General features: G+C 38.8%; 1 protein-coding gene across 1 annotated transcript; it reads right to left on the bottom strand.

Annotated features, from left to right (window-relative positions):
* Positions 1-89: 89 nt before the first annotated feature.
* Positions 90-26,159, bottom strand: cerkl (ceramide kinase-like). Its single transcript, XM_044053094.1, has 15 exons — positions 25,852-26,159; positions 25,770-25,791; positions 23,787-23,896; positions 18,033-18,263; positions 10,894-11,025; positions 10,071-10,134; positions 8,506-8,636; positions 8,316-8,390; positions 5,617-5,794; positions 5,007-5,072; positions 4,170-4,207; positions 3,965-4,082; positions 3,783-3,879; positions 2,242-2,441; positions 90-1,401 (listed from the first exon to the last, which is right to left on the bottom strand). Exons 1-15 carry the CDS (start codon positions 26,114-26,116, stop codon positions 1,323-1,325), a joined length of 1,806 nt encoding a protein of 601 aa, XP_043909029.1. The 5' UTR covers positions 26,117-26,159; the 3' UTR covers positions 90-1,322.
* Between the last annotated feature and the right edge of the window lie 1,133 nt (positions 26,160-27,292).

Raw genomic sequence — 27,292 nt, 5'->3', positions numbered from 1 at the left:
ATCAGTTATAATTTAATTAATACATTCAAGAGATTTCAGAGACAAAAACATAGTTTTTATGAAAAAAACAATGAGAATAAATGCACATGGATGGTTTAGGTGACGCCAGGTTTAATTTGTTGATTTGTATAATGATGAATTAAACTACACCTGGGTTAAGGCTGAACCTCTAGTTGAAAGGAACAGGAACAGATGAGCCACAGTGTTGAATTTTAGAAGATTACCAGAAAACCACTATTTGAAAAAAAACAAAAATTAAAAAAACAGGTATGGTATTGAAAGTATTAAAAAGTGTTGTTTTAACTACCTGTATTCTGTGAATGCAGTTTCAACAGGTGCTCCCCCGAATGTTCTTTCCTTTCGTATAAATGCACATCACACAGAGATGTTTTTAATATTATTAATATGTTAGTATGTTATTGTTTTTGGTTATGTGAAGTTGTTCTGCACTGGAGAGTCTCACTGCTTTTATTTTTCCCAACACCTATATTAAAAATAATTTTCTATTTAAACAACGTGTTGCTTTTTCTCATTATCACAGCTGTGAATCTAAATATTATCATCATCTCAGTTACATAAAAATAGCATGTTAAATACAAATAGCTCTTTAACATTTAGTATTAACAAACATAAACCTTTTACCTCGCATTGATATTTTTAACTCCCTTAAACGTTATAGTTAATTAAATGCATTCCATTCTTTTGTTATTTCACATTACTGCTATTAACTGTCAAGTCATTGGAAAAAAGCTGCCTAATTTCAAAATAGAAAAATGTAAACATTCATTTGAATATTATTAAGAATGTACGAAATGATAAACTTAATTTGGCTTAAAAGCCGAAGGCTTAAAATTCACAAGTTAGTAAAGTAGAAATAGTGGCAAAAATATATATATAATAATGCAGCTTTAACAGGAAACAGCAACATTTTTGCTACTTTGAAACTTTAAAAAATATATTCTCATTACTATTGACAGCACCTACAGGGCACTTTTATGTCATTATTAGCATGGACACATGTTTCCAACACTCACTAATACACAGGTTTGTGCAACTATTCTTCATAGGATGCAGCACTGACCTCCAGTCATTTGGACAGCCGAAAGAAAGTGTTATCCTAATGTCTAACTCAAACCTTCACCTGACCCAAAATTAAAATAATATCCCTTATAACCAGCTCCTCAGAAATGAGGTTCTGCCCAGGGATCAGGTTTTGGTCTCCATGACTAGTGGTCCTGACAAGGTCAGTTTTTATGCCGACAAACGACCTAAAGAGGGAACAAATACACACACACACACACACACACACTGGCTGGCTGGACTCAGATGCAGCTGCAGGACACAGTTGATTCAGCTTCATCCATGTCCTCTCCATACAGAGTGATGAGTCTCGGGTGGACCCTGAATGCACCACACAAACACAAGGGCAGAGAATGTATTAACATTATGTTCTCATGCCAAAGGTTACAAGATTAACCAGACATAGCCCTCATGACATCACTATGACATCATCAGGATTAAGGTACTGTATGTTTATTGATTATTAAAAGAATCATTGGTTGCAAGGATGTGCTGTCTCACTTGGTACAGCGGACTTTTGCACATTTCAAGGTTATAATAATTTTGGATTTTTTATTAGTTTTAATCGATTTTTAGAGAGGGTTTGCTTGTTTTTATTTTTGCAAATGCTTAGTTTTAGTTTAGTTCATATTAGTTTTAATGTTGGTTTTAGTTTATACGGAGTATTTGCCAGGTGCAAGATAATAATATGTATTATTGTACTAAGCACATTTTTGCTACAATTTTCGTTGGTTCTTGTTAGTTTTCTAAACACACACTTCAGTTTCATTTAGTTATAATAAAAATCTAACTCTAGTTTTTATTTTTATTTCAGTTAACGGAAATTACTTTTCAAATTTAGTTTTATATAATAACATTGGCACATTTACCACTTTGACACGTTTTACAGGAAAAGCACAGTTCAGTTCGTGCAAGTTAGGACAGTGTGACAGTGAACCAGCATGACCCTGAGACTGAGGAGGCTGAATGGAACTCAGCCATAATTCATTTGAATATATACACCTGTGATTTTACTGCTGTGAATTTCCAAAATGGCTGCTGCTGTGCAAAGACGCGTTCAAAACACGGTTAATAAAACACATTACATTGATATTATTATTATTTAAATATTTTTTTTACATGTTTTTATTTCAGTATTAACTGTAAGACCCATAATATTACCTAATGAGCACTTCGTTAGCGATCTCCACAAGTTCTCCATCGATGTTCCAAGGGAAGGTGGCTCCCTCTGTCTGGATGATGGGCGTCGTTTTGGAGTCGCCCTCCTCCCCCTCACTCTCCTCCTCGGACCAGCTTCTCTGCGAGCGAGGGCGGATCCTCACCGCGGTCACGGTGTGCGTCTCCACAAAGGAGAAGCTAAACTGCAGAGGGACAGTGAGACAGTGAGTGAGACAGAAAGACGGACAGAGTGGGTGTGGGAAATGGAGGAGGTCATGAAAGCTTTTTTAGGATCCTCGTGAGGAGGCACTGGTGACAGGGTTTTCTTCTTGACTGTTGACTGACCCAATATCTCCACTGTAACACCCTGACACTCCAACAGGGGGCAGCAAAGGCCAAAAGACTACCCTGGCCGTTACACCTGTCTCTCTGTTTCTTTCCTGTGTTTTTCTTCTTCTTAAAATTAAGGATGGATTCACATTTTCCCCTTATTCTGTCTCTCAACAAAAGACCAGTGTTGGCTTTTAAGTGCATGACTCTAACTGTTACGTATTTTACACGTGTTAAAGGTACTCATTACTCTGAGTAAAGGATTTAAATACTTAATTAATTCATATGATGTTCAGGTGTGTGTACAGCTAATGCAGCTCAGCGCACAAACACAGGAAGAACGTTTTTATTCTCTCATGATTTGCTTTCTGTTTTCCACACCTTATCTTCACCTGGCAGGACTCAGGTGACACTCTGTCTCCACAGTGGGTCTAAAACCACCGGTTGTCAAGGTTACACATCTCCCGCTTCATAAGGATATCTGTGTCTCGTCATGTTTCAAGCTGAGCTGATCGACTGGATGTAGGTCAGTAAGTAAACAGCCTGTTTACTCTGCAGGACGGTGAATGGCACAGTATATTTAGTAAGTGGGTTAGTGTGCGGTCTCATAGACCTAACCAGGTCACACTAAACCAGGCTAATCAACTCTTTAACTAGTTTTTTTTAGTGCTTGTGGACAGTGAGGTCAAGAGTTACAGAAGAAGAAGAAGTGGTAGAAGAAGTTCTCAGGTCTTTTTTGTTAAGTAAAGGCAGCAAAGGACTCCTGGAGTGAATTAAAAATAAAAAGTATTTCCCGTATTTTTCTGTATGATACTCCAGCTTCTTCTGACAGTCCAAAGACCTGCAGATTGGGGTCAGGTTAAGTGGAGAATCTAGTCTGAATTGACCTGTCTGAGGTGTATCCTGCCTCTCACTTAAAGTCAAGTCTAACCCTAACCCTAACCCTGTGACCCTCAAACGATGGCACTAGACATATTAGATATTATATTGTTCAACAAGAGCACACTGCTGCCTGAGGAAATCTTTAGTTTGTTGTAAATGTTAAATATTATACTCTAACAAACTGAGATAAGGAATTCAAATTAAAGTAGATTCTATAAATTGATTTCATACTGTGCTTTTTTTGAGGAAATAACATTTTAATGTAAATGAATGACTGTGGTTTTCCTGCAGGCAAAGAATGAGAGGAGTGTTTGAGTGTCAGCTGTTCTCACCTGTCCACTGGAGCTGCTGTATCTCTTCAGGTGTTTGATGAACTCTGACCTGGAAGTGTTTCCCACTGCAATCAGCGACGCGCTGCCATTTGCCAAACTGCCACAAACATGGAAGTGGAACGGTGAAGAGACAAGGTCAAATACAGGTGACCTTAAATAACTTCTCATCATTATGTGTGTACCTGGTGTTGGGAGCCAGTCCTCGAGGTGCATGTGGACTCAGACAGGGTATGGACATGACACTGATGTTCAGATAAAGGCCCTTAATGGTCGTCCAGGTCCCCTCTCCCTCTGCATCAACTTATCACAAAAAGACAAATGTAAAGATGAGTTTATGTTGACTGAAACCTGAGTGACCACCATAACCTCAGACTTCAGACTTCTTACCTGACCCTGGATCCTGGTCCAGATCCTCATCCTCACTACTGAGAGACAGGAGATCAAACTTTTTTTTAATGTGAAAACCAGTTGCAGCAGAGTTGTTTCGGTAACAGGACAGAAAAGAGAAATTAAATACAAACCAGTTGATGTTTAGTTTGAATAACAAACTAGGGCTTTAAGCCCTAAGCCCTTTAGGATTCTATTTCACTAGCAAATAGGTTTAATTAAGACCAAAAGTTGAAACATATTCAGACTACTAACTAAAATGCTTAATTGAAACAATTTGTAATTTTTGCTAAAAGACAGAAAATGTAGCAAACAATGATTAACATTAAGTTAAGTTCAGCTCTTTAAGTTTCACAGTTTATCAGACGTGAAAATATTTATATTTCACTGCAGTTTCCTTATAAATGAAGCCTCTGCTTGACGCGCGTTGTAATCCACACCAACGACACAAAAGCTCCACTGGACCCTCGCGATTCAGTTAAACCGTTTACTTCAAAAATAGAACAGCATACTTTGTGCAAACAATTATCCAAAAATAAATTAAAAAATTAAATTAAACATATAAATAGGCACAATTATTATAAAGCCACAACATACTCCAAAATATTACAAAAGTAAAAATTAAACATTTTAAAACCACACAAACACAACAAACTAAACAAGAACATATTCTCTAGAGCAAATTTGATCCATATATGTATAACTCTGTAAATAGTATAGTCATTTTTTATCAGAATAAACATCGATTCTCGTTCAACATATGAACTTAAATTATTGTCCAATTATTAATGAACAAATATTGCATTTAGGCTCCGACATTCACAAACATTTTCTTACTGGTGGCCAAACAGATCCCTGGTTGTCTTCGTCACTGGTATGAAAGACAGGTGACAGTACTCTGGTCTAAGGGAGACAAAGAAAGACAACATAACAACCCAGCAGAGCAAAAATAAAGGTTGGAAAACCTCAATTACTTGCTCGTCACAGGGTACATTATATTTTGGCTAGTCCTCCTCACATTAAAGAGCTTTTATTGTCCTGTGGTCAAATGTCAATTCTACAATTTTTTTTTAAAGGGGGGATTCAGTATATAAATATTTAAATAGATAATAAATAAATGAAGTGAAGCTGTGGTTAAAATTCCATACTCTACAGAGTTTAATGTAAGTGCTAAAAACCAAGTGCTAAGAATCTTTCAAATTAATCGAGCCCATCTGTTTAATATAAGGGTGGATCCCCACTGCAGACAGTATTCATCCCAGATAATTATGTTACTTTGTAATTAATTAATTAAAAATTGAAAAAGTGCTAAGTTACAACCCTTCCAATATGGAGTAAAAGCATTCAAAATCATTAGATTAGGGCAGGGGGGAAAGTGAAGGTTTGGGTAAGGGGCGAGGGGATACAGGATGTGTATTAGTGTCCGCACTAAGACTGTGTGTCTTACTTTAATCTAGCCAGCGTCTTCACCAGGGCGTACTCGCGTCGCTGTGACGATGGCATCCACCGCTTCTTCTCTGCCCGTGCCAAGCTTTGGCCACCAAAGCCAAACATGGCGGAGAAACCGAAACACACCAACTGACCAAGAGAGGAGAAGCTGCACATGTCCACCTGCTGCTGGTGACCTGTGAGTGTGTGTGTGTGTGTGGACAGGAGGTCGTGGTTAAGCACAGATGTTTAATGGATGTATGTTCATCATTCAGGAGAAAATTAGAACTCTCCACGAACACACACAGATACACAATGAAAGATTGTTATAGGCTTAAGTATGCCATGGGGATGGAGCAGTTTACAGCGCCATCACAAATAAACGCACGCGCGCACACACACACACACACACACACAGTATGCCATCTGGCCACATACCTGTTGTAACCTACTGAACTGTTGTCTCCACCTGTCTGTCTGACTGACTACCTGTCTGTCTCTCCGGATAGAATCTGATTTCCTCACCATATGGCATTTTATTTATCACTCTGTGTGTGTGTGTGTGTGTGTGTGCGTGCGCGTGTGTATCCCTGCATGCATGCATGTGTTGTGAGGATTAAAGCAGAGACAGTCACTGTGTCAGTGGGATCAAACCTGCAGTTATTCTTAAAGGTGTAAGCTTCATTTATTTTTTAACACATTTTTATGTTAACACACACTCCACTTTATTAACACATGTACTTGCACTGACTTATTTGTTGCCAACCAATATTCATGTATTGTGTATTGTTCAAAAAATCCCCACTTTGCTCAGCTAGAATTTTGAAGAATTGACAATTTGTCCTTCTAATGTCTAGTACCTCATTAGGACATATACAATTATTTTTTCTTTCTTTAATCTATTTTTGGTATGTTGTCTGCCAATGGTTTTCCAGGCCCAAATGTAGTTTTTTTTGAAAACTACATTTGGGTTCTCCATAGTCTCCATCCTCATTACAGTCTGTGCCATATAATGGGACTGTGAATCTGCTATGTACAGTATGTGGTCTGCAGACAATAACCGATTAACCACCTTCATTGAGTTTTTACTGACGATCTTCAAATTTCATATTTGGCCTCCTGATTTCTCAGGTGAAAGCCGTAATGCAGCACAGTTCTATTGTTCTGTTACAATACAAGCGAGTAAACTGACCCAACATCTCATGGGAGCATCATTGTTTTCCACCAACAAATAGTGTCCAGTGCTCTGTGATGATCAGTCCAACGCTGAGCATCATGACAGTTAAGTTGTGTTCACCTGGGTGTGTCATGAACACAACTGATTTCATCTGGGCTCCGTGGGAACAGCTTCCTGCCTGGGAATTTTAAATTTCCTCTATTGTTCAGGAATTAAACTCATTAAATACACAGACTACTCCCATCTGTCAAAAACACACAGAACTTCCAGTGTTAATTAGTGTTAATGAACCCCCATCTCTCCACAACCTATCATCCAGACACAGCAGACATCCCTGCTGCCAGCTGATTGGTCAGCATCTTTACCTGAAAGGGGCGTGGAAATGTGAAGGGGCGTGGCTAGAATGAATAAATCTGTGATTCAGAGTGTAACTGATCCTGCTGTTAGACATCTGTCTGCCTCACCCACACACACTCACACTCACACACAAAGGGCTGTCCCAAACAATTATTTTTTAAATAATCCCCACTTACTCTAACTGTTATTTTTCACACTTAATCAACTGTTCTAATGGCAATTATTTTTGATTAATCTAACAACTAATTTATATAATGGCTCTAATAGAAAGAACAAAAGCTGTATAAATTATCACAAGTTGAAGGTGAAAATGTTTGATATGCTCCAACCCACAGATTAACTACCCAACATTAAGGGGACCCTGTCCCTTAAAGTAATGTTTTAATTTGTAATTTTACTTTTACAAGTACTGTACTTTGCGACATTTAAAATCACATCCATTAATGAGTAAAAAGATGTTGGCGTGAATTAAAAAAATAAAATAAAACAAAATAAAATGCACCAGGAACTTTGGCAGTGAATGATGAGGGACCTTGAGTGAGTGAGAAAGTTGAAGCATGTGTGACCTTTGACCCATTTTGACTGATTCATTATGTGTTTTCATATTTCATTTGGTCAGCACTTTAATTTATAAAGGTTTGCCTTGAATTAAAAACAATTCTTGTGAGATTTGTGTCCCCTTGTCCTTTTTGCACAACACAAGAAAGAACCCCAACCTTGAAAGTCATTTTTACTCACAATACATTTTAAACAAGCTACTTTTTTACTTTAACTTGAGTACATTTTTAGACCAATACTTTTTCTTGTACTTGAAGTAAAATGTTATCAAAATAGTGGTACTTTTACTTGAGTAGAATATTTCAGTGCACTGTGTAATTGTTAAGAGCTGCAGCTGTGTTGAGAACGGTTAGAAAAAAAGCTTTGCCAGAGATCGCTATGATGATCGCAATGACAGGAACAGGCAGTTTCAACAAAAGGCCAGTCGAGACGCAAAGTCAGATCACAGGAGGTGTGGTCAATTGTTTTGAACAGTATTAAAAGCTTGATCTGATCTTGACAAGGACTGGTGGAGCCTACATTTGTCCTGCCAAGAACGGCCTGACCTCTATCAGAGGATGAGCTGTTAGGCTTTGAAGAAGTCAATCAGTGGTCCAATATTGTGATCTAAAACAAGTAGAACCTACCCAAGATGATGTGAAGTGCTGCTGTAACCGGATCTCTGACTCCATGAACAGAACAAGAAACCACATTTGTGGAACCTGTAAAGACAGGAAGACGGAATGTTAATAAAAAAAGGCCATCAAACCTGTCTGACAGTTTCAACCTACACTGTATGTAGATCAACAGTATATGACTGTGTGTGTCCTCTCTCACCAGCAGGAATGATACCCAGTGGCAACACTGGTTTCACTGGTTTCTCTGGAGAGTCTGCATCCAGCTGAGCTCTGAGGACGAGAGCGTGACACACCTCTGCCACTGAACCATCACCCCCAACACACACCACCCTGACACACAGATGGAGACAGACTGCTGTCAGCACAGGTAGACAGGTACAATCCAACAGGTAGGAAAGGAAGGTTTTATAAAAAATGACCTAAGTAATCCAGGTCAAAACAAAACAGTTTTAAATGTCTACAATATAAAAATTGTTACTTTGTTGATGAAAACTGAAATGTTTGGTCAAAATTGAACTTTTCCAATTAAAGGGAAATATATTTAAAAAGTTGCATCAAATACAGTTTGATTGGTTGGTAAGTCAGTTATAAGGGGATTGACTACGGAATAATGTTTTTTTGTCTTAGACATTTATTGTGTTTACTTTTTGTTTGTGTTAGTTTTGGGCCAAATTTCATGCCATTGAGGCAGAGCTTATAAACTAAACCAGTAACAGTAATTACTTCATTACTTCATTGTTTCACACATATACACTTGTTTTCAGGAGCTCACTGAAAAGCGAGAATGTTCATCTGCAGTTTGTGTTTGCAGTAAATGTGAGGTGAACAGACTCCGCCCCCTCCGCCTTCTCCTGTGGATGGGATTACCTGAGACTTTGGTTGTCACGGTGACAGCCAATCTAATTGGCAAATGTAGGTTTCAACCGAATCCTCACCAGAGCAGCCTCACACACACGCACACAAACACACACATGCTCAGCAGCTAGCTTAGCAACGCTGAGCTAATCTTCTCTAAGCACATTAAGCTTTATAAGGGCTGAGCACAAAAGCTGCTTATACACACACACACACGCACACACGTGCGCACACAGACACACACAGAGTAACACACAGGTGTGGGCATTCACCAAATAATAACTGCTCTAACCTCATTAATAAAAGTCACAATACTTTTCGAAATAAAGTCTTAAAAAAAAAAAGGAACTGGTTAAAAGACACCTAGCTACATCTATAAAAACAAAACTGTGTGTGTGTGTGTAGGTGCGTGTGCGTGTGTGTGTGTGCATGCGTACGTGTGTGTGTGTGTGTGGTAATCAGTCTGGGTCAGTGTGTTTTAGTGTCATCCTCTGACAGGAAACTCTTGTTCAATTAGTTTAGGCCATTATATTATGGAAGGATGGTGCCACAGTTTTATCATGTTAATGTTTAAAAACCTTTAAATAGCAGGTAGTGATTATATACTAGTATAACTATAACTAGTTTTAAATGACAACAATCAACAAATCACTTTAATATAAATATATATATATTTGGTTATGTGTACACATACACACACACACACACACATATATACATATATATACTGTATATATACAAAAGTGTCACTTGTGTTATTCTTGTTTGGGATAGACCAAAACTAGGTCACTGTTCATCAGGAGGATTTTTTGGAGGCATCTGCGAGGTGTTCTCTCAGCTGTGAGCTGATGACAATTTTAAAATCACAGCAAAGACACATTGAGGGACAAGTGATAAGAGAAAACTAACCCATCAAATTCATCCAGCTTGCATTCCTTCATCACTGAGAGAGCATGACCCTTCTTCTCTGTCACTGGAGAGAGGGAGAGAGACACACACACACGGACGGACAGACAGACAGACAGGAGAGAGGCAGGAAGTGAGAGAAAGGTAAACAGATGTAGAGACACTGAGATGGACAGACAGTGTTCATGCATGTGTGTGGTCACATGTACACTAGTGTGTGTTCCGATGACTGCCAAGAAAAAGTCGGACAATGGATATCACACCATCTGCTCAGAGGAGGAGAGGAGAGGAGAGGAGAGGAGAGGAGAGGAGAGAAGAGGAGAGAAGAGGAGAGGAGAGGAGAGGAGAAACAGATATAAGAGTACAGAGGAGAAAAGAAAACAATGCTGGAAATAAAGAAAAGATGGGGAAAGGAAATGGTAGGGTTGGGAAAATGAGAGGAAAAGCTGGGAAACAAGGAAAGGATAAGTAAAGGGAAGAAAAGAGGAGCAGGTTGTCTCCCTCTGTTACAACAGATGGGCTAGGCTCCACCCTCTGTATCAGGTTACCTAGCGACCAGAGACTGCCATTAACTCTGACCTTTGCACCTCCTCTGTACGCACAGACACACACACCTTACATCTTGTGTGATGTCGATAAATACAGAATATGAGAAGTCACTGTTCTTGTTGATCACCAGAAGAGTTCTTACTACATTTTACACAAAATTGGGTATAATGTGAGTTGCAAAGTAATCTCAACACACTCTCATTAAGAAAAATGTGTTTTTGTTGTGGTCACTGACAGTAACTGACCAGTAGACAAATAAACATGTGGATGGACTGACCTGTGATGTCAGTGGAGACGTCGGCCATCTTGAAGAGTGGAGCCACGTGTTCCCTGTAGATGTGCACGGCCTCCTTCTTGTGGCTGCTGGGGTTGATGAACACCTTCAGACACTTGGGACGACTGCTGAAGCCTGCACACACACACACACAAACATTCACATTCAAGCTATTTCAGTATACCGTGAACTATTAAGTAAAATCAAAAGATTCCATCATTTAATAACAATAATTATCACTATCAGCTGATAGTGATAGATACTTATTTGCCAGTAGGGGCCAGCCTTATTTCAATTAAACACTTGTTTAGTTGATAACATTTTCAAAGAATCAACTTTTCTTTAGTTCCATCTTCTGTAATAACATATGTATATACAGTATATATATGTATATATATATACATATATATATACATTCTGGTCATTGTTCAGCTTTTTAACTGATGATGATGAATATGATAATGACCTTCACGTCCAGCATTTAACCGGCTTAGTTTGAATAGGAATCTCTGGATGGATGACTTTTACATTGTCCTTTAAAAATGTTCTAATATCTGGAGGAGGGTTAATGCCAAATATTAAGAATATAATTTGCTGTGCAGACTGTGTGTAGTTGCATGGTAGTGACTCCTATGTACAAACACACACACACACCGACACGCACAAACACACGCACACACAAACCCCCTGTACAGCTCATCATTAGGAAGATTTAGAGACCGCATTATAAATCCCCATAGACCAGCACAGATCAATACACACATACACACACACACACATATATACACAAGCTCCATTATCCAGCTCATTACAATAATCTGTTCCCAAAAGGCCATGACCTCGCTCTGTTAATGACCCTGCACTTACCTACCTACACACACACACACTGCACCCCCTGCATGACACCACCCCATAGCTCTGAACAAACTCTAGAGAGTTCCTAGTGAGGTTGAGTGACCCAAACCCCCCTCCACTCATCTTGCCACTGGACCCCCACCATTACCAGAAGTTCCACCCCTGTGCACCCCCAGCCCCCACCCACCGGCCCACCCAAAAACCCTGAGTCCCAAACATGATTCCTCTGAGCCCAAGTGCCTGCAAAATGTACAGCGCTAACGCATGTAGGCTGTGGAGACTGTGATCAACTGAAACCCTTTTCATTAATTTTGAATGGTGCAGTCGAAAGCATCACCAAACTGCATTGTTGCTTTGCTCGCATTAGCAGAAATTGAGAAATGTGCAACTGGTTTCCAAATGGTAGCTTGAACGTAAGCTCAGGGCTCTGCAACTTTTACTATGAAAAGAGCCATTTCTCCACCCAAATAAAATTAATCTGAAGCTGAAAAACCCATCTTAAAATTAGGATAATATCACATATAAGGTTTTTTACAATGATATACTATATGTATTTATACAGATATACTATATGCATTTTGCATACAGATAAACAACATGTAAAATAATGATAGTTTGTTGCATTTAAGAAATTTAAGAACTATAATCAGAAAACGGTTTACATTTTGCTGTTTATACCCAACATTTTATAAATGGAGTAAAAAAAACTACATTGAAATAAAACACATGAATTATGTAAACCTAGTTCATGATTGAGAAAATCTGCCTGGCATATGTGAATCCAAAGATGGACACGGACTTCAAATGGCCTACCATACTTCAAACACTCACATTTTTGGATGTGACACACAAAATGTTTTGTTCACTTTTATTCATCATCTTTTTTGTCAGACAAAGTGCACCCAACACTGGCGGACATGGCGGATATCACTTCACAATCACTTTAGCAACATTAGCAACTCTTGCTACATAGGTGGTGTCAGACTTGCTCATTGTCAAGATGACATAATACGTGTGAATCAAGCATAAAGGTTCTACATTTAGGACACTTAAAGATACAGAAACTGCCCCATGATCAAGCCCCATGATATCCTTAATCCTGATTCTGAGCACATGCATGGTATGCATTATTAATTATCTATCTCTCTCTCACACACACGCACGCACACACACACACACACACACACACACAGGTTATGGTATTGGATCCCGTTCATTTCGACAGTCTAAACAAAGCATCATTCCTAACCTTAACCATAACTGGTTAATACCTAACTCTAACCTTAACCTAACACAGACACAGTCTTATAAAACATGACTTAATTCAATTTGTTGACATTTTTCTCGGGAAAGAGGCAGACAGAAACAAAGATCATATAGAGATCAAGTGTCCATCAGATCATCTCCTAGCCTAAGCCAGCGGCTGGTTGCTATGGCGTTGCTAAAGCATTGCCATGGTAAACAATCCCGGCGTTATCAGAGCTCTGAAGATCCAGCTGCTAAATGTTGATGGCAAAAACAGATTCCACTTAAATCCACACTCCCTCAGTTCAAGGCTTTAAACACCGGGTAATTGTAGAGAAACTAGTTTAATATCACTGCACACGGTCATGGTTAGATGTTTTTATTAGTGTGTCTGTTCGGTGGGCGTGGCTGTCCTATTAAGTCCCTCCTAAACATCTCACCTGCAGTTCATCATCTCATCACTCTTGCTCTGCTTAAATAGCCAGCTCCACCACATCATTCAGCCTCGTGTTGTGTCTGTCAGAGACAATTCTTGTGAGTTCAGTCAGTTTTAGAGGATCTATCCAGTACAGTTTTTTACATTGTTCTCCAGCTCTTTGGTTCAATTCTCAGTTCTAGTTCGGTCATCACGCCTCGCTTGATGCTACCTTAGCTCATCATGACCAGCCACTGATTCTGCCACTCTTCAGCCAGCTCTACTCGCTCCCAACATTATTTTGCAATAAACTTAGTGAATGTGGTCAATCTGCTTTGTCTGTGTCCTGTACCTTGGGCCCCCATAAATTCACTGCCTTTAAACCACACATCAAATGTATTTTTGCATCAGTTAACATATTTGAGGATGTAACCTCAAGCTTTAATAATGATGAGCAATTATTGTCTAACATTTCATAGAGTGAACAAGCAATCGATTACTTACAAATAAATATTTTCAGACCTTGTTGGCTGCATGTTAACAGCTATCCTCTCAAGTAAGAGTTTAAATTATGTTTTAACACCGGCAGGAATAAGTTTTTCCTCTCCATATGCAACCTTTCAGCAGCCAGGTCGCATGAGAATCAATGTGAAATACAGACAGAGGCGAATGGTTTGACCTCATGTTCCATATATTTAATAGGTGGTGGGACATGAATGTGTGCTGATTAATGAAGTTTGTTTCCTGACAAACAATAAAACCTGAACAGGGAGGCACGTTACTATGGATACGATCACTGACTTCATAGATACCAGTTAATATGTAACTGGTTTTGCTCGTCACATGTTAGTGTTTCCATCACAAAAACAAGCGTTGGACAGTAAAACTTTACTCATCTTTTGTGTTACAGTAATTTTACTTTTCCCTCTGACCAAAGTATCTAAAAAAGTAAATAAAAATAGGTTTTTATTTTAAGTCTTACCCTTGTTTTTTTTCCCCTAAAAATGACTTGATTTAATGTGTGTTAAATTTGACAGATTATAGTCCACTTAGCCATTCTTCAAAGGAATCAATTCAACCAATAAGGTATAGTTTCCACTAATGAGTACAGCTACTAGCTTGTAACTGAGTGGTTGTTTCTGTCTCAACTGATATATCTGAGGGATTATATCACACTCAAAGGTCTTTGTCTGAATAAAAACCTGTAAGCTGCCAATACAACCAATTAAATGCAGTTTTTCACTTGCCAAAAAATGATTGTAGCTCCTAGCCTGTGACTGAAAGGTTGTTTTTAGAATCAAGGATTATATGTGACAGATTATAGCCTACAGTCTTTTACATCTTGAAATTTTCTTATTAAAACTGCATTATAACAGAGTGATGTGAGTTCCAAACATAAACAAAACAATTGTTTCACAGAACTGATTTCAACAACATGCACTACAAGTTAAAACTTGATAATGGCACAGCTGAGTGTCGCTATCCAACAGTTAAAATTAACACCGTAATATTACTTTCAAGGTGATCAATTAATATGCTAATTAATGTAGATATACCGCTCAGGAAGAATGATGCATGAATAAAATGTACTGTAGACAAGCTCAGTCCAGCCGTGCCGTGCGTGAGCTCCGTCACCACTGGCCTGTCAGTCTGTTCCAGTGTTTAACAACTGCAGTCAATCTGTCCTGCTGTCTGAGAGTGTGTATGGAAACAGACTCTATACAGCGTCACTGCTCGCCTTTTGTCAATCTGACTGCCATTCACTCTATGCGCACTGTTATGCAGCTGCTTCCCATAGCAAACTGTGCAGAATAACGCTCTGAAGACAGGAAGTGTCTGCTCGGGGGTCACAATTGTGCAGTTGAATGTTTGGACCTGAGAGTTAAGAAGTGGCGGTGGACTGCCTGCCTCGCAAACGCCATGATTCACAAAACAATACGCTTTTCACGCTGACCTCTGGCTGGAAAATAGGCTTAATGTCCACACAGCGGCACAGCGACCAAGTGTGAGTGTGTGTTGACCTTCCTCACACACACACACACTCAACCACAGTGTGTAAAGTCACAAAATAACAAAGGCCATCACAGTTTGAAGTGCAGTGTGACCACGCAAACTGACACACAACCTATGAGCCATTCATGTGTGTGTGTGTGTGTGCGTGTGTGTGAGGCCAAAGACAAACAACTAAAGAAGTTGTGACTCTGCTACAGGGCCTCATGGGTAATCTGGTTTGATGGACAGACAGAAGGACAGAAAGACAGGTGACCAGCGATAACGTGTCAGACCGATGCCACGCCGACGAGACGTCAGTAGCGCGAGTGCGTGACCTTCCGCCTCTTCATTTATGAATGGCTTGTAACGTCTCTGTTGGAGTAGACATCACTCGATGAACCTGAAATGTAATGTGTATGTGTGTGTGTGTGTGTGTGTTAAAGCCATACACACAGCACTCCAACATTTCTATTGTGTGTTAAGTGTCAGCCAGGCACCGCCCACAACTGTGCACCTGGGAAAAAGCGTCTGGGAACTTGAGACTTTTATTAAAACACGTTATGTGAGGACGTTGCTGAAGTTCAAATTGCATTCATTGCTGCAACTTTATTTTTGTAGTGGACACAGAAAAAAACCCAAAACGTTACCACAATGCAAACGTATTTTCTCGGGGGGGTTGACCAAAGCAGGATTTTTAAAGATACAATATGCAACATTTCCACATTAAAATATCTAAAACCCACAAGGCTAATATAAGATATTTTCCCATCATCCCATGCTGCTTCGCCATATCATCAAACTAGGTCTTTTGTTGTTGGAAGAAATTACATACTACTTTATTTTTGTATATATAAAATACCTTACAGTTGTTAAGTTCTGATTAAGCTGCAGAGATAATATTGAGCTTGACATTTAAAAAAAAAAAACAACCACTATTTACTGTATAATGTCATTTACAAACATACTATCTTAAAGATGCTGCAAAATAACACTGTGAGTGCAAAATTTAACTGACGTTTTCCTCGATCCTCACAGAACAGGAAACTCACAGACCAGTTGCACATAAATTATAAATGATCACACATGTGTCTTTATGACGTGTCCACATATATTTGGCTAAACTGAACACAACATGATTATATATAGACTGCATTTAACTAATCTCTCGCACAGACAACACGACAAAAAGCTGCTGATGGGATGTTACCTCATACGGCTGAATGTGTGTGTGTGTGCATGTGTGAGTAAAATCTGTTTCTCTGTGTTCCGGTGGATTAGCAGATTATCTCTCCTGTATGATGTAACTGTGAGTCACCTCATTAAACTGAGTGATGATGATCGAAAACAACAAAATTATAATCTGAGCACCTAGCACCTAATCTGTCTGGCCAATAGCTAATCCTGCAAATGTGATTTCATGTCATACCACTGATAGCCCCTCAGAGTTTAACAGGAGAGATAAAACCTGAGTCTAATATGTCAACATAAATCCATGCAACATAGCAACACTGTAAGTCTTTTATTTTTTGATGTTATTGTTCTTCCTCAGGTCTTTATGAGCAAAAATAATTTACCATTATTTGTATGCTGTGTCCTTAATTTGAAAACAGGTTCTGTCAAGCAATACTATCAGACCTGACTGAGGGAGTGCTTGTGTGTATACAAGAAGTGTTTATCCCGTCAAACTGCTGAATGACCGGGTTTTTCAGCAGTAAATTTTCGTGGGCACTTCTGTTTTATAGCATTCAGTACAATTATTATTAAATGATTTAACCAAGTTTGTGTTCCTTTTATTCACCATTAATACGTCCATCCATCCATTCATTCATCGAATGACAGTTAGCGCTAATAACAGCGGCGTTATTCACAAGTGTGTGTGTGCGTAATCATCTTACAGTATGACGCTCACAGAAGGACTGAGTCATGATTCTTGTGTATCTTAGCTCTTATGTAACATCAACAAAGCTTCACAGCTCAACCAAGCTTTGTTCTGACAAGGTCATCGATTTCAAGAAAATCATTCAGCTAAAACAATGATGTCATAATACGACAATATTTTGGATATTTTGTTTCACATATGTTCAAGATGTTGTAATAATATTGAACAAATGATTTACATTTCTATGATCACTGTTATTATCATTATATAGTACATATATGTACATTTTCAATCACTGCTGCTTGATCACTGGTGAAAGTGTTGAAGGTACGGTGTGCTGGTGGTGTTTGTTTTCACTCCATAAGGTGTATTTGGTTCTATTCAGGTCATGTCAGGCTTTTCCCATGTGAAAAACTATTCAAGTCCATGCACAGAAATGTTAGGGGGGCAGGGGCTCAAGTGAAAAAAGGGCACCCCTCATAATTAATATTTTAAAAAAAGTTACATTAATTATAATTAATTATTTTAATAATCATATACTTGTGCAAAATGCTTAATAACCCTTCTAAACAAGTTTCTACAAAATGACTGTGTGAAAAAAATGACTGGTGTCTTGCAAATAATAAAACTTGAGCATCATAAGATGCAAAATTGATGCAAAGGGCAAAAGGTCAGGTTGAGCACCACCTGGGATCTATAGTATCTGTGCACATTCATGCCTCTATTTCATACTACATGACAGACTGTGTACCTTACCTGAGACCAGTTCCTTCAGTGTGTTGTACCAGGTGTACGTATGTTCAGCAGAGGCATTGTGGAGGTGAAGCGTGTCCTCCTCCAGCCTCCTCCCTCTCTGCCGGGAGCAGAACAGGGTCACACCGAGCACGGGTCCGCCTGACTCTTGGCCCGCTGCTCGCCGCCGCTTCACCTTCACTGCAAACACGTCCTGCAATGGCATCACACCTGGCTGGAGCACACATGCCTCACCTGCAGGGAGGGAGGAAACGTCAACACAGAGACTTTTGAAAGTTCAGAACAAAGATCTGACATTGAACATTGTTGCACAGGTAAAAACGAGATTTTATGCTCAGCTATATTAAACTAGTGTTCAAAATACAGCTAACTGTTGATGACAAGAAAGCATGCAGGATTTTTGCTATAACATTATAATGTCTGTACACAATGTCTGTAAATGTATATGTATCATTATTACTGTAATACTAGTGATAAAAACGTGTAATTAGTGTGAAAATCATGAGCTGTTCACATTAATTTGTCCACCCTCAGTGTGAGTGAAAGTGACTGCTTCACATTACATAATATCTTTAACTGTATTAATCACTAATCCATTGATCAGCAGAACGTGTCACAGCAGCTGCCAGCGTAATCGGAAAGTGATTTGTCCATGTCCGACTAGACCGACTTATACCGCACACCCATCTTCAGACGAGGTCAGATATTAGCCTTACAAGACTTTTCATGGACTCCAGAACAATTCAACATTTGTAAAATACCCTTGAAACAAGAAAGTATGTTCAACAACAACTTTGTTATGCGCACCTTGTGGAGTAATGATACTAAACGGGTTTGTTAAAGGTAAATATAGACACCAATATCAACTAAACAAATACAACTTCATAATTTGCATGTACGAAGAAAAGAACACAATGTTTCATGGAGAATGGGGGCTCTCTTTCAAGGCAGTTATTCATTTATTATTAACTTACCAATTCTAAATGAGGTTTTCTCATGTTTGGTCTCACTTTGGCTTAAATTCAACAATCTTTTGTCTTGTCTGACATTTAAAAATGTCTTTTATTTTGAAAATCCATCCCACACAGACAGGCACACACAGGTGGAACATGGAAAAACAGGTGCAAAACCTTTTGTACATGGAAAAAAAACTCCTTAATTTGATATATTAATAGTCATCAGAACCACTTAGGTTGATCCAGTGATGCATAACTGCCACTTGTATCTTCACACCTGCCATTACTGTTTTGTTTTTATCATATATAATCTAACATGACAAAGGCGACTCAGAACACTGTTAATTTAAGTGACCACATTATTTTTGCTTTATAATAATACTCTATGTTCCCTATGAGAAGTATATCCACACGCTTCACTGACAGACTCAGCAGGAAGTAGTTAGATTTGATGACGGCTGACTAACCCCCGCCTCTATGAAACACCCTCCTGCTGTTGTCAAATATCACATACCCCCCAATACACCCACCCTCCGTCACCCGGAGAGGCCAGCGCCCATATGTCAGGGTCACAGTCTGTCTGTTGGTGTTGGTGTTGCTTCTTTCTCTACACACTGTGATTGAAATGTGATGTATGTAAGAAATGTATTATATCAAGACATAAAATGACCATGATGTGTCAACAGAGACTGAGGAAACATTTTCATTTGTGGGCCATAAACCTTGTTTTTATTTTTGGTTTGGCCACCCAAGACTATAGACGACAATGTGACAGACATGCTGGTGTGGATACTTTTCTCCCAGAGGTGCTGCTCTAAACAGGACACACTTGATGAAGTGTGTATTCTTTGACACTTCAACCAAATATGTCCAATGGGAGAAGTGGGAGGGTGGGAAAAGTATCACCGTTATGTTTTGTTTATTGTGTCACTGAGACAATGGCACCATTTTTTGCAGAGGAAAAATAAATACATCTAGTTAAAGAGCAGGGAATATGGTTAACACAAGTGTTAAAAGTGATGTAAAACTATATTTACATGGCATTAAACCAAAAACTACGAGCTAAAAAATGCCTAAAAAGAAGCCCTGTAGATCTAACATCCACCTAAAAAGATGACTCTCATCTGAGATGACAGAACCCACAGAGCGGCTACACACACACACACACACACACGCACACAGTGTATTGCCTTTCACAGATCGAGTGCTGGTTTGTTCCAGATGGAGATGAGTTTCCCATCACGGCCTCACAAACCCACTGTGCCAACACACACACACACACACAGGTTGGCATGTGTCAGGTCACCCCTTAACATAACACATACTTTGAACGTTTACTGTCACCACACACCAAACCCCTAGTCCTGCCGTGACCTAAACCTGAAAGCACTGACGTTGTGAGGACGGGACAAAATGTCCTCCCTTTCCCAAAATGTCCGAACTCTGTGAGGTCTCTGTACTGTAGCTCCAAATGGTCTTCAGAAAGATGAAGTACACACACACACACACTGATATACACAGTGGCAGTCTAGTCTCATGGTGACCAAGCCATGTGGTTGTCTGTCAGGGACATGGATTTTAGTTTACACATGCACACACACACATACTCACATTCTGGGCCTACAACACCCCTCAACGTTAACGTTGACAGTGATCATGTATTGATTTTGAATTTATCAGTTATCATAGACTCTTGTCACTGTTACTAAATCCTTCAGATGTCCATTGTTTCTAGGACAGAAGAGCGTCTCAGTACAATATTAATACTAAACCTGGTTGTGAGAGAGTTTAGTTGTTGTTGTTTCACAACGGGTTGCACAATGGAAATGGAGGTGTGTTTATCTTGTTTTTTTTTTCATTTAAGGTAAGGGTCAATGTATATTAATAAACATTAAAATTCAAATATGCCAGGAAAATACAATCAGATCATCAAAACATAGGGGCATAATAGATCACAGAAATACAACAGTTACATAAAGAGGAAAGCTGGGGGTCATTGTCAAAAAAACTAAACAAAAAAAAATTCAACAACAACTGATAATAAAGTGTTAGTGTGATTGGATGACACTAAAGTGCTAAATGCAGAAAGACAGGTTAATTATTGCACAAGTTCCCAGTATAGAAAATATTATGGCTATACACCTATGAATCATTTACTTATTAACTTCATTAGTGAAAAGATTGTTTTTTCTTTTCATGATCTTACAAATTAGGCTCTAAATACCACATTAGCCTGACGATGAAGATGTCACAAGGATGAATCAGCACCATCAACAAGACTATATTCTATATTCTAAGTTTTCTCAATGGTGTAATGTTTACCAGCACATGTCACTTTACTCAGTGATTAGATCCGTCTTCACCAAGACGCACACAGAGAGTTGGAGTTGAATTCTCCATTTTATATACACCATCTTTAAACCAAATAATAGGGACATGTTGTCTGTCATCATTATTTATTTTAGGTGCTTGGAAATTATCTGATATTATCTACACTGAAAACTGTGATTAAATATTCACTTGTAGATTTAAAATAAGATGGAGCATTACAACATGACACCATCAAACTATTTACTACTTGCTTTGCTCTAATGCAAGAATGAGACTGATTCATTTATTTTCTCGAATAATGGATAAGTTGTTTTGTCTATGAAATGCAGAACATTTTGTAAATTGTCATTTGGTGTTTCCCCCCCAATGTTTAAAGTGACAACATCCTCAAATGTCAAATGTCAGTTACAGTCTTAAAAGAAAAAATTAAACATATTCTCATTTACGACACTGAAATAACAGAGCTGTTTTTAATTCATATTAAAAAAACACACTTAAAATGATCAATAAACAAAACACTCAATTCATTCCTTTATCAATCAATCATTTAAAAATGAAATAATTGTTGCAGCCCTAATAAAAACAACAATAACAATTAAATTGCAGCCTTAACAGTGATTTGCTAATTGCAGTTTTTCAAATTGTGATTTCGATTTGAAAGGCTACTTAAAGGTGCTGTGTGGTCTTCCTGCTCTTAAACTCCACTAAAATCAGTCTCTAAATACACGATTTTAAAGATGAATACATGTTTTTCTAACATGTAAACTAACTTGAAACTTATGGTCTGTGTGTCAGTCAATCTCAATACTACTGTGGTTTGTGTCTCACTGTCAGACAGACAGACAGACAGGCCAGTGGGTGAGGCAGGATGAATTCATGTGTAGAAATAAACAACAACAGCTGATCCATTTATATAGAAATATATAATCAACTCACAAACACACACGTACACACACAACATGCTGACAGGCTGACTACGTGTGTGTGTGTGTGTGTGTGTGTATCTGTGTGTGTTAATCTCCTCACACTGAGAGACTCTAATAACCCCCCATGGGCCGAACCAACTGCTCTCTATATTACTGCCAGCACGTGCACACACACACACACACACACACACACACACAGTTCTGGCTTAATGACATTAGCTTGGATGAAATACAGCAAAACAGATTGGCTTCAACCACACAAACACACACTGTATGTACACCTTCATCATGCTCCACTAACCAGCTCTGTCTTAAATGATTTCAACCAAAAATTAAAATCCAAACACCAACGTGAACACACGCGTGACCAAACCAGAGACTGTTTTAAAAGATCTGCAAAATTCCCACCAACTTCCGCACACTTTTCCTCAAAAAATATAAAAGCTTGCTATTATTATTACATAATCTATATCTGTAGTGTATGTCCTGGTGTTTTTGCACTTTATTCTACTGTTTTATATTTTATTCTACTCTATTATGTCTCTTTTGGGTGGCTGTCTGTATCTTTCTATAGTTTTAATATCTGTTTTCATGTATATTTGCATTTCTATATTTGAAGAGTTGTAAAGTTGCTGCTGTGACAAAGAAAAGACTTCCCCCTTTGCGATGCAGTTATCCAGAAATCAAGTCTCTGCGACTGCTGATAATCACAGAAAGAAGTCGCTCTCCTCGCCTCGCCTCACCTCGCCACGGCACCGTTTAAGTAGTGTTTCCACCTGGTACCAGGTAATATTTTTAGTACCTGGTACGAGGTACTATTTTAGTACCTGCTCAGCGGAGGCTCCAAGTGTGCTCAGTAGGTACTATGCTATAATTGTTCAGACTGCGGGCCACTGATTGGTCAGTGCTGTCACAGGAAGACACGTCCGACACAGAAATCAAGCCAAACATTGCCGAAATGTAGATCAATAAAACTACTGAACAATCCTAAAAATGTGGGTTAATCTCCACTAGTTAACAGGGAAATCTCAATATTTAACAGTGTATTTAGGGACAGCGCCACCGATAGCGAGCCGCTGCTGCTATAGCCTGTGGAGTACGTCAAATGAAGTTGGTATCCCTCACCCCTTCAAAAAACCTGAATCCAGCACTATTACTGTAACAGTAGGGTAACATTGTTTCAGTAAATCACAGAGAATCATGGTTTTCATGGTTCAGTGTGATGTTAAGGCAACTTGAATTTGTAATAGTAGACATCAGGAAGACAGCTACAGAGAAGCGTTCAACCAACTTGAAATGTGTTATAGTATAAGTGTGTTATAATAAATGCTGTTAGAAAAATGATTGATCATTATTGGTGAAGGGGGGCCCTGCTAAACTTTCATACCACCACCCCCCCCCCACACCCCCAGCAGTAGATGTGTGTGTCCAGATGTCCAGTGTCAGGTGGTCTCAACATGTGACAACTTCTCCATTACAGCACCAGCTGCCTCAATATGCACACAGTCTGCCCGCAACGACAACTCGTCACCGTGGTAACTGACCTGTTGGCATCTCAGGGGTGATGGGAGTCCAGGTCAGTCTGGTTCGGGTGAGCAGGACGTCGTGACTCTTCTTCCCCAGTTTGAAGATCCCACGCAGTACAATACAGTCACTGCTACACACACACACACACACACGCACAGTTTATGTCAACCAATCAGATGTCACTTAAATACATTTATCAATCAAGCAGACCATGATTATGACTGCTACTGATTTCTTTTAAGATCAATTACTCTACCAATTATTGTTTTGATGCCATATAATAGTACAGTGATCACTTATTACTTAAGTAATAACTTTACAATCTGACTTATTAAAGACATAAATAAATACAATTCAATCAATTAAATGCTGATCACCTAATGATGGGTTTGGTAATAATCAGTGCAGCTCTTCTGATATTAAAGATGTCTGAAGATTGGCCTGTGAAAGGGTCTCATACACTTTCTACTGATTCTGTTTGTCAGAACAAGAAGTTCTTTTCTCTGTAACTATAATAGTCTCATCCATCCATCATTGTGACGCTGTTAAATGCTTATTTCAACAAGCTTGGGAAAAAGACAAGTGGGGGTCAGCAACTTCCATCGGAAATGCTTGTCAGGTCAACTTTAACAACTTTATCAGGGGTTTTTTATGTTATATGTAGAAGCTGATAATGCAACATTACAGATGCCAATAACTGTTAAACATCCCAACTAACTAACTTAAGGGGGGAAAATAAAGTGTATGTTTTCCCACTATTTTCATTTTTTACTATTAGCTCTTACTGGCCTATTTGTTATGTACGCAGAACAATTAATACAGTGTATTGTGTTCAGGAATGGTTTTCTATGGTTGTAACAACTGTTTAATTTTTAATTTATTAGTTCCTGTTGTGTTTCTATCATTTCAGCCCAGTCTGGTCATTTCCCTCTGACCTCTGACATCAACAAGACTCACTGGATATTTCCTCTTTACTCTTCCATTCTCTGTAAACTCTAGAGACAGATGTGTTTCAAAAGTTGATCAAGTAGATCAGTGGTTTTCTAAAACCCTCAGTCCAGCCCATCTGGCACCAACAACCACGCCACGTTCAAAGTTACTTAATCGACTTCCTTCTAGGAATGGGAATCGGTATCGGTCAGTATTGGTATCGGTCTGATTTTGGTCAAAACCACTATATTGGATATCGGACACAAAAAAGTGGTATCGTCCCATTCTCCATTCTGATACTCGGTTAGAATTTCTGCAGCTCATCTTGACCAGGTCTACATGCCTACATGTCTACATGCACTAAACAGGTGTATCTAAAGGCCAATTAATGTATTTCTCAATGTCTGCTTTTACCTCTGACTATTTAATGATAAAGAATTCAGATGCCATCATCCATTCCAGTTGTTTCTGTGCTGCACATCAATAACTGAATGATATGAGGAATAATAACTCACTGCAGTTTTTCCTGACAGATATTGCCATTGGATTTCAAGCTTCAAGCTTCATTTTATTGTATAATAATAAATAAATGTGGAAGGGCATTGCCTCATGATTTGCAATCAAAATAACTACTCATCTACATTTTCATCCTGGCAACAGAACTTGAAAGTATACGCATAATGACTATTAAAAAACCTCTAACAAAAGGAAAATATACACCTTGGGTGAGACATGATGCACAACCTGTATTCTAATTTGCAGCCTTGTCAATTTGCTAATTGTGTAGTTTCAAATTGTAATTTTGATTGGAAACTAACAGATAGTTGAGCTCCACAATAAAGTCTACTTGAACATTTATATCATCCCTGTCATATCTGATAGACAGGGCCTCGATTCAAGTGGCACTGATGCATTTCTTTCCTTACTTTTATGTTGGTAAAGTTTTGACTGCAGAGTTTAACCTTTTAAATCACTGTCAAGTGAAGGATTCAATGATCCTCTGGCACTAAACTCTTCCACACATCTCAGTGGTTCTAAGAAGGAATCTTCCCCAGCAGAACCACACTCACCTGTGCACCTCTTCCTCCTCCACTTGCTGCTTTTCTCCTTCTTCTTCTTCTTCTTCTTCTCCTCCTCCTCCCCCTTTCACACCCTCTTCCTCCTGCTGCTTCTCCCTTCTCTTCTTTCCGCTTTCTGTCTTCTTCTTCTTCTTCTTCTTTTTCTTCGTGCTGTCTCTCTGCTCTCCCAGCTCCTCTTTAGGCCCCGACATGTTTACTGACTTGAACAAACAAAAACGAACCAAACAAACAAACAAACAAAGCGGACGAACGCGCAGTAAGCTGGTCACCAACAAAGTCAGCGCCCACAGTTTACCCTGTATTTCCGGGATCTTGTCGCTATGGAGACAACATGGCATCAGCTCGTCGGAGGAGACTCACGGCTCGGGCACGCGGCAGACACACTACAAGCGCCTGGCGCGCGCTCATGTGTTTATCATTCGATTACGCGGGAACCCGCGCACACAGGGAGTGTGCATCTTATAGCTGCGTTTTCAAGTTAATATTAATAATTATTAAGTGCTGTTTACTTACATTTAAGTGCTACAAACTAACATGTATTGTCCCATTTAAGGTCCAGTGTGTGTGTGTGTGTGTGTGTGTGTATTACAATTCAGGGTAATCCAATGTCCATAATCACCTGATTGTGTGAATTGTTTTATATTGTGTTATATTTATATCAGGAGGCAGAGGCACTTTGGACCACCATGTTTTTATCATAGCCCACAATAAACTACACATCTTTTGAGTTTTAATGGTTCACCAACACACTTGGAGGGAAAAACTGAGGTGAGGAATATTCAGCTGCTAATGGAAAATTGCCAATATATTATGCTAATTTCCCACTCTGTGCCTTTGATGGCAAAATATGACTTTTATAATGAAAAACTTGACATTGAGGCATTGACACAATGAATCTCATGTTGTGCATGAGACAATGCAATCATTCATATCCCCAAAACCTTAACATTTTAATATTCATTTTCCACATTTTCATTATCTTATCGTGCCAGACTGCAGCAATTACTAAAGGTGTGCTTTCAATAAAGACAAAAACATCAGATTAGGGATGGGACAATACCACTTTTTTGTGTCTGATACCAGTATCACAAACTTGAGTATCTACCGATATTAGTCTGATACAGTTATTTAAAACCATTTGTGAGCTATGAAAATTACAAATATTGTTCACAGCCCAAACATGACACGTTTTGTGAATTTTTAAATACATTTTTTACAGTCAGTGCATAATGAAGCACACAATATATATATAGGATTTTTGGATTAAATCGGATTTTACATTTTTATCTGTCCGATATCTGATGCAGTGATTTTCTCCAGTATTTGATCGATACCGATACCTGACCCATATCGATGCCCAAAATAGTCAGAGGCAGAGAGGATTATTATAATTTATTGCCATTGTAGTCATATAAATGATGCTCTTATATTGTAACAAAAATAAGGAGACATGAGGTTAATATCAGGGGGGGAAACTGTTAATTCAATGTACACCATCAACAGCTCATACATAG

Source organism: Solea senegalensis, linkage group LG2 (assembly GCF_019176455.1).
Source record: "Solea senegalensis isolate Sse05_10M linkage group LG2, IFAPA_SoseM_1, whole genome shotgun sequence".
Classification (NCBI taxonomy): Eukaryota; Metazoa; Chordata; class Actinopteri; order Pleuronectiformes; family Soleidae; genus Solea; species Solea senegalensis.
The sequence above is the reverse complement of the archived record's forward strand: the minus strand, read 5'-3'. Positions and strand labels throughout refer to the sequence as shown.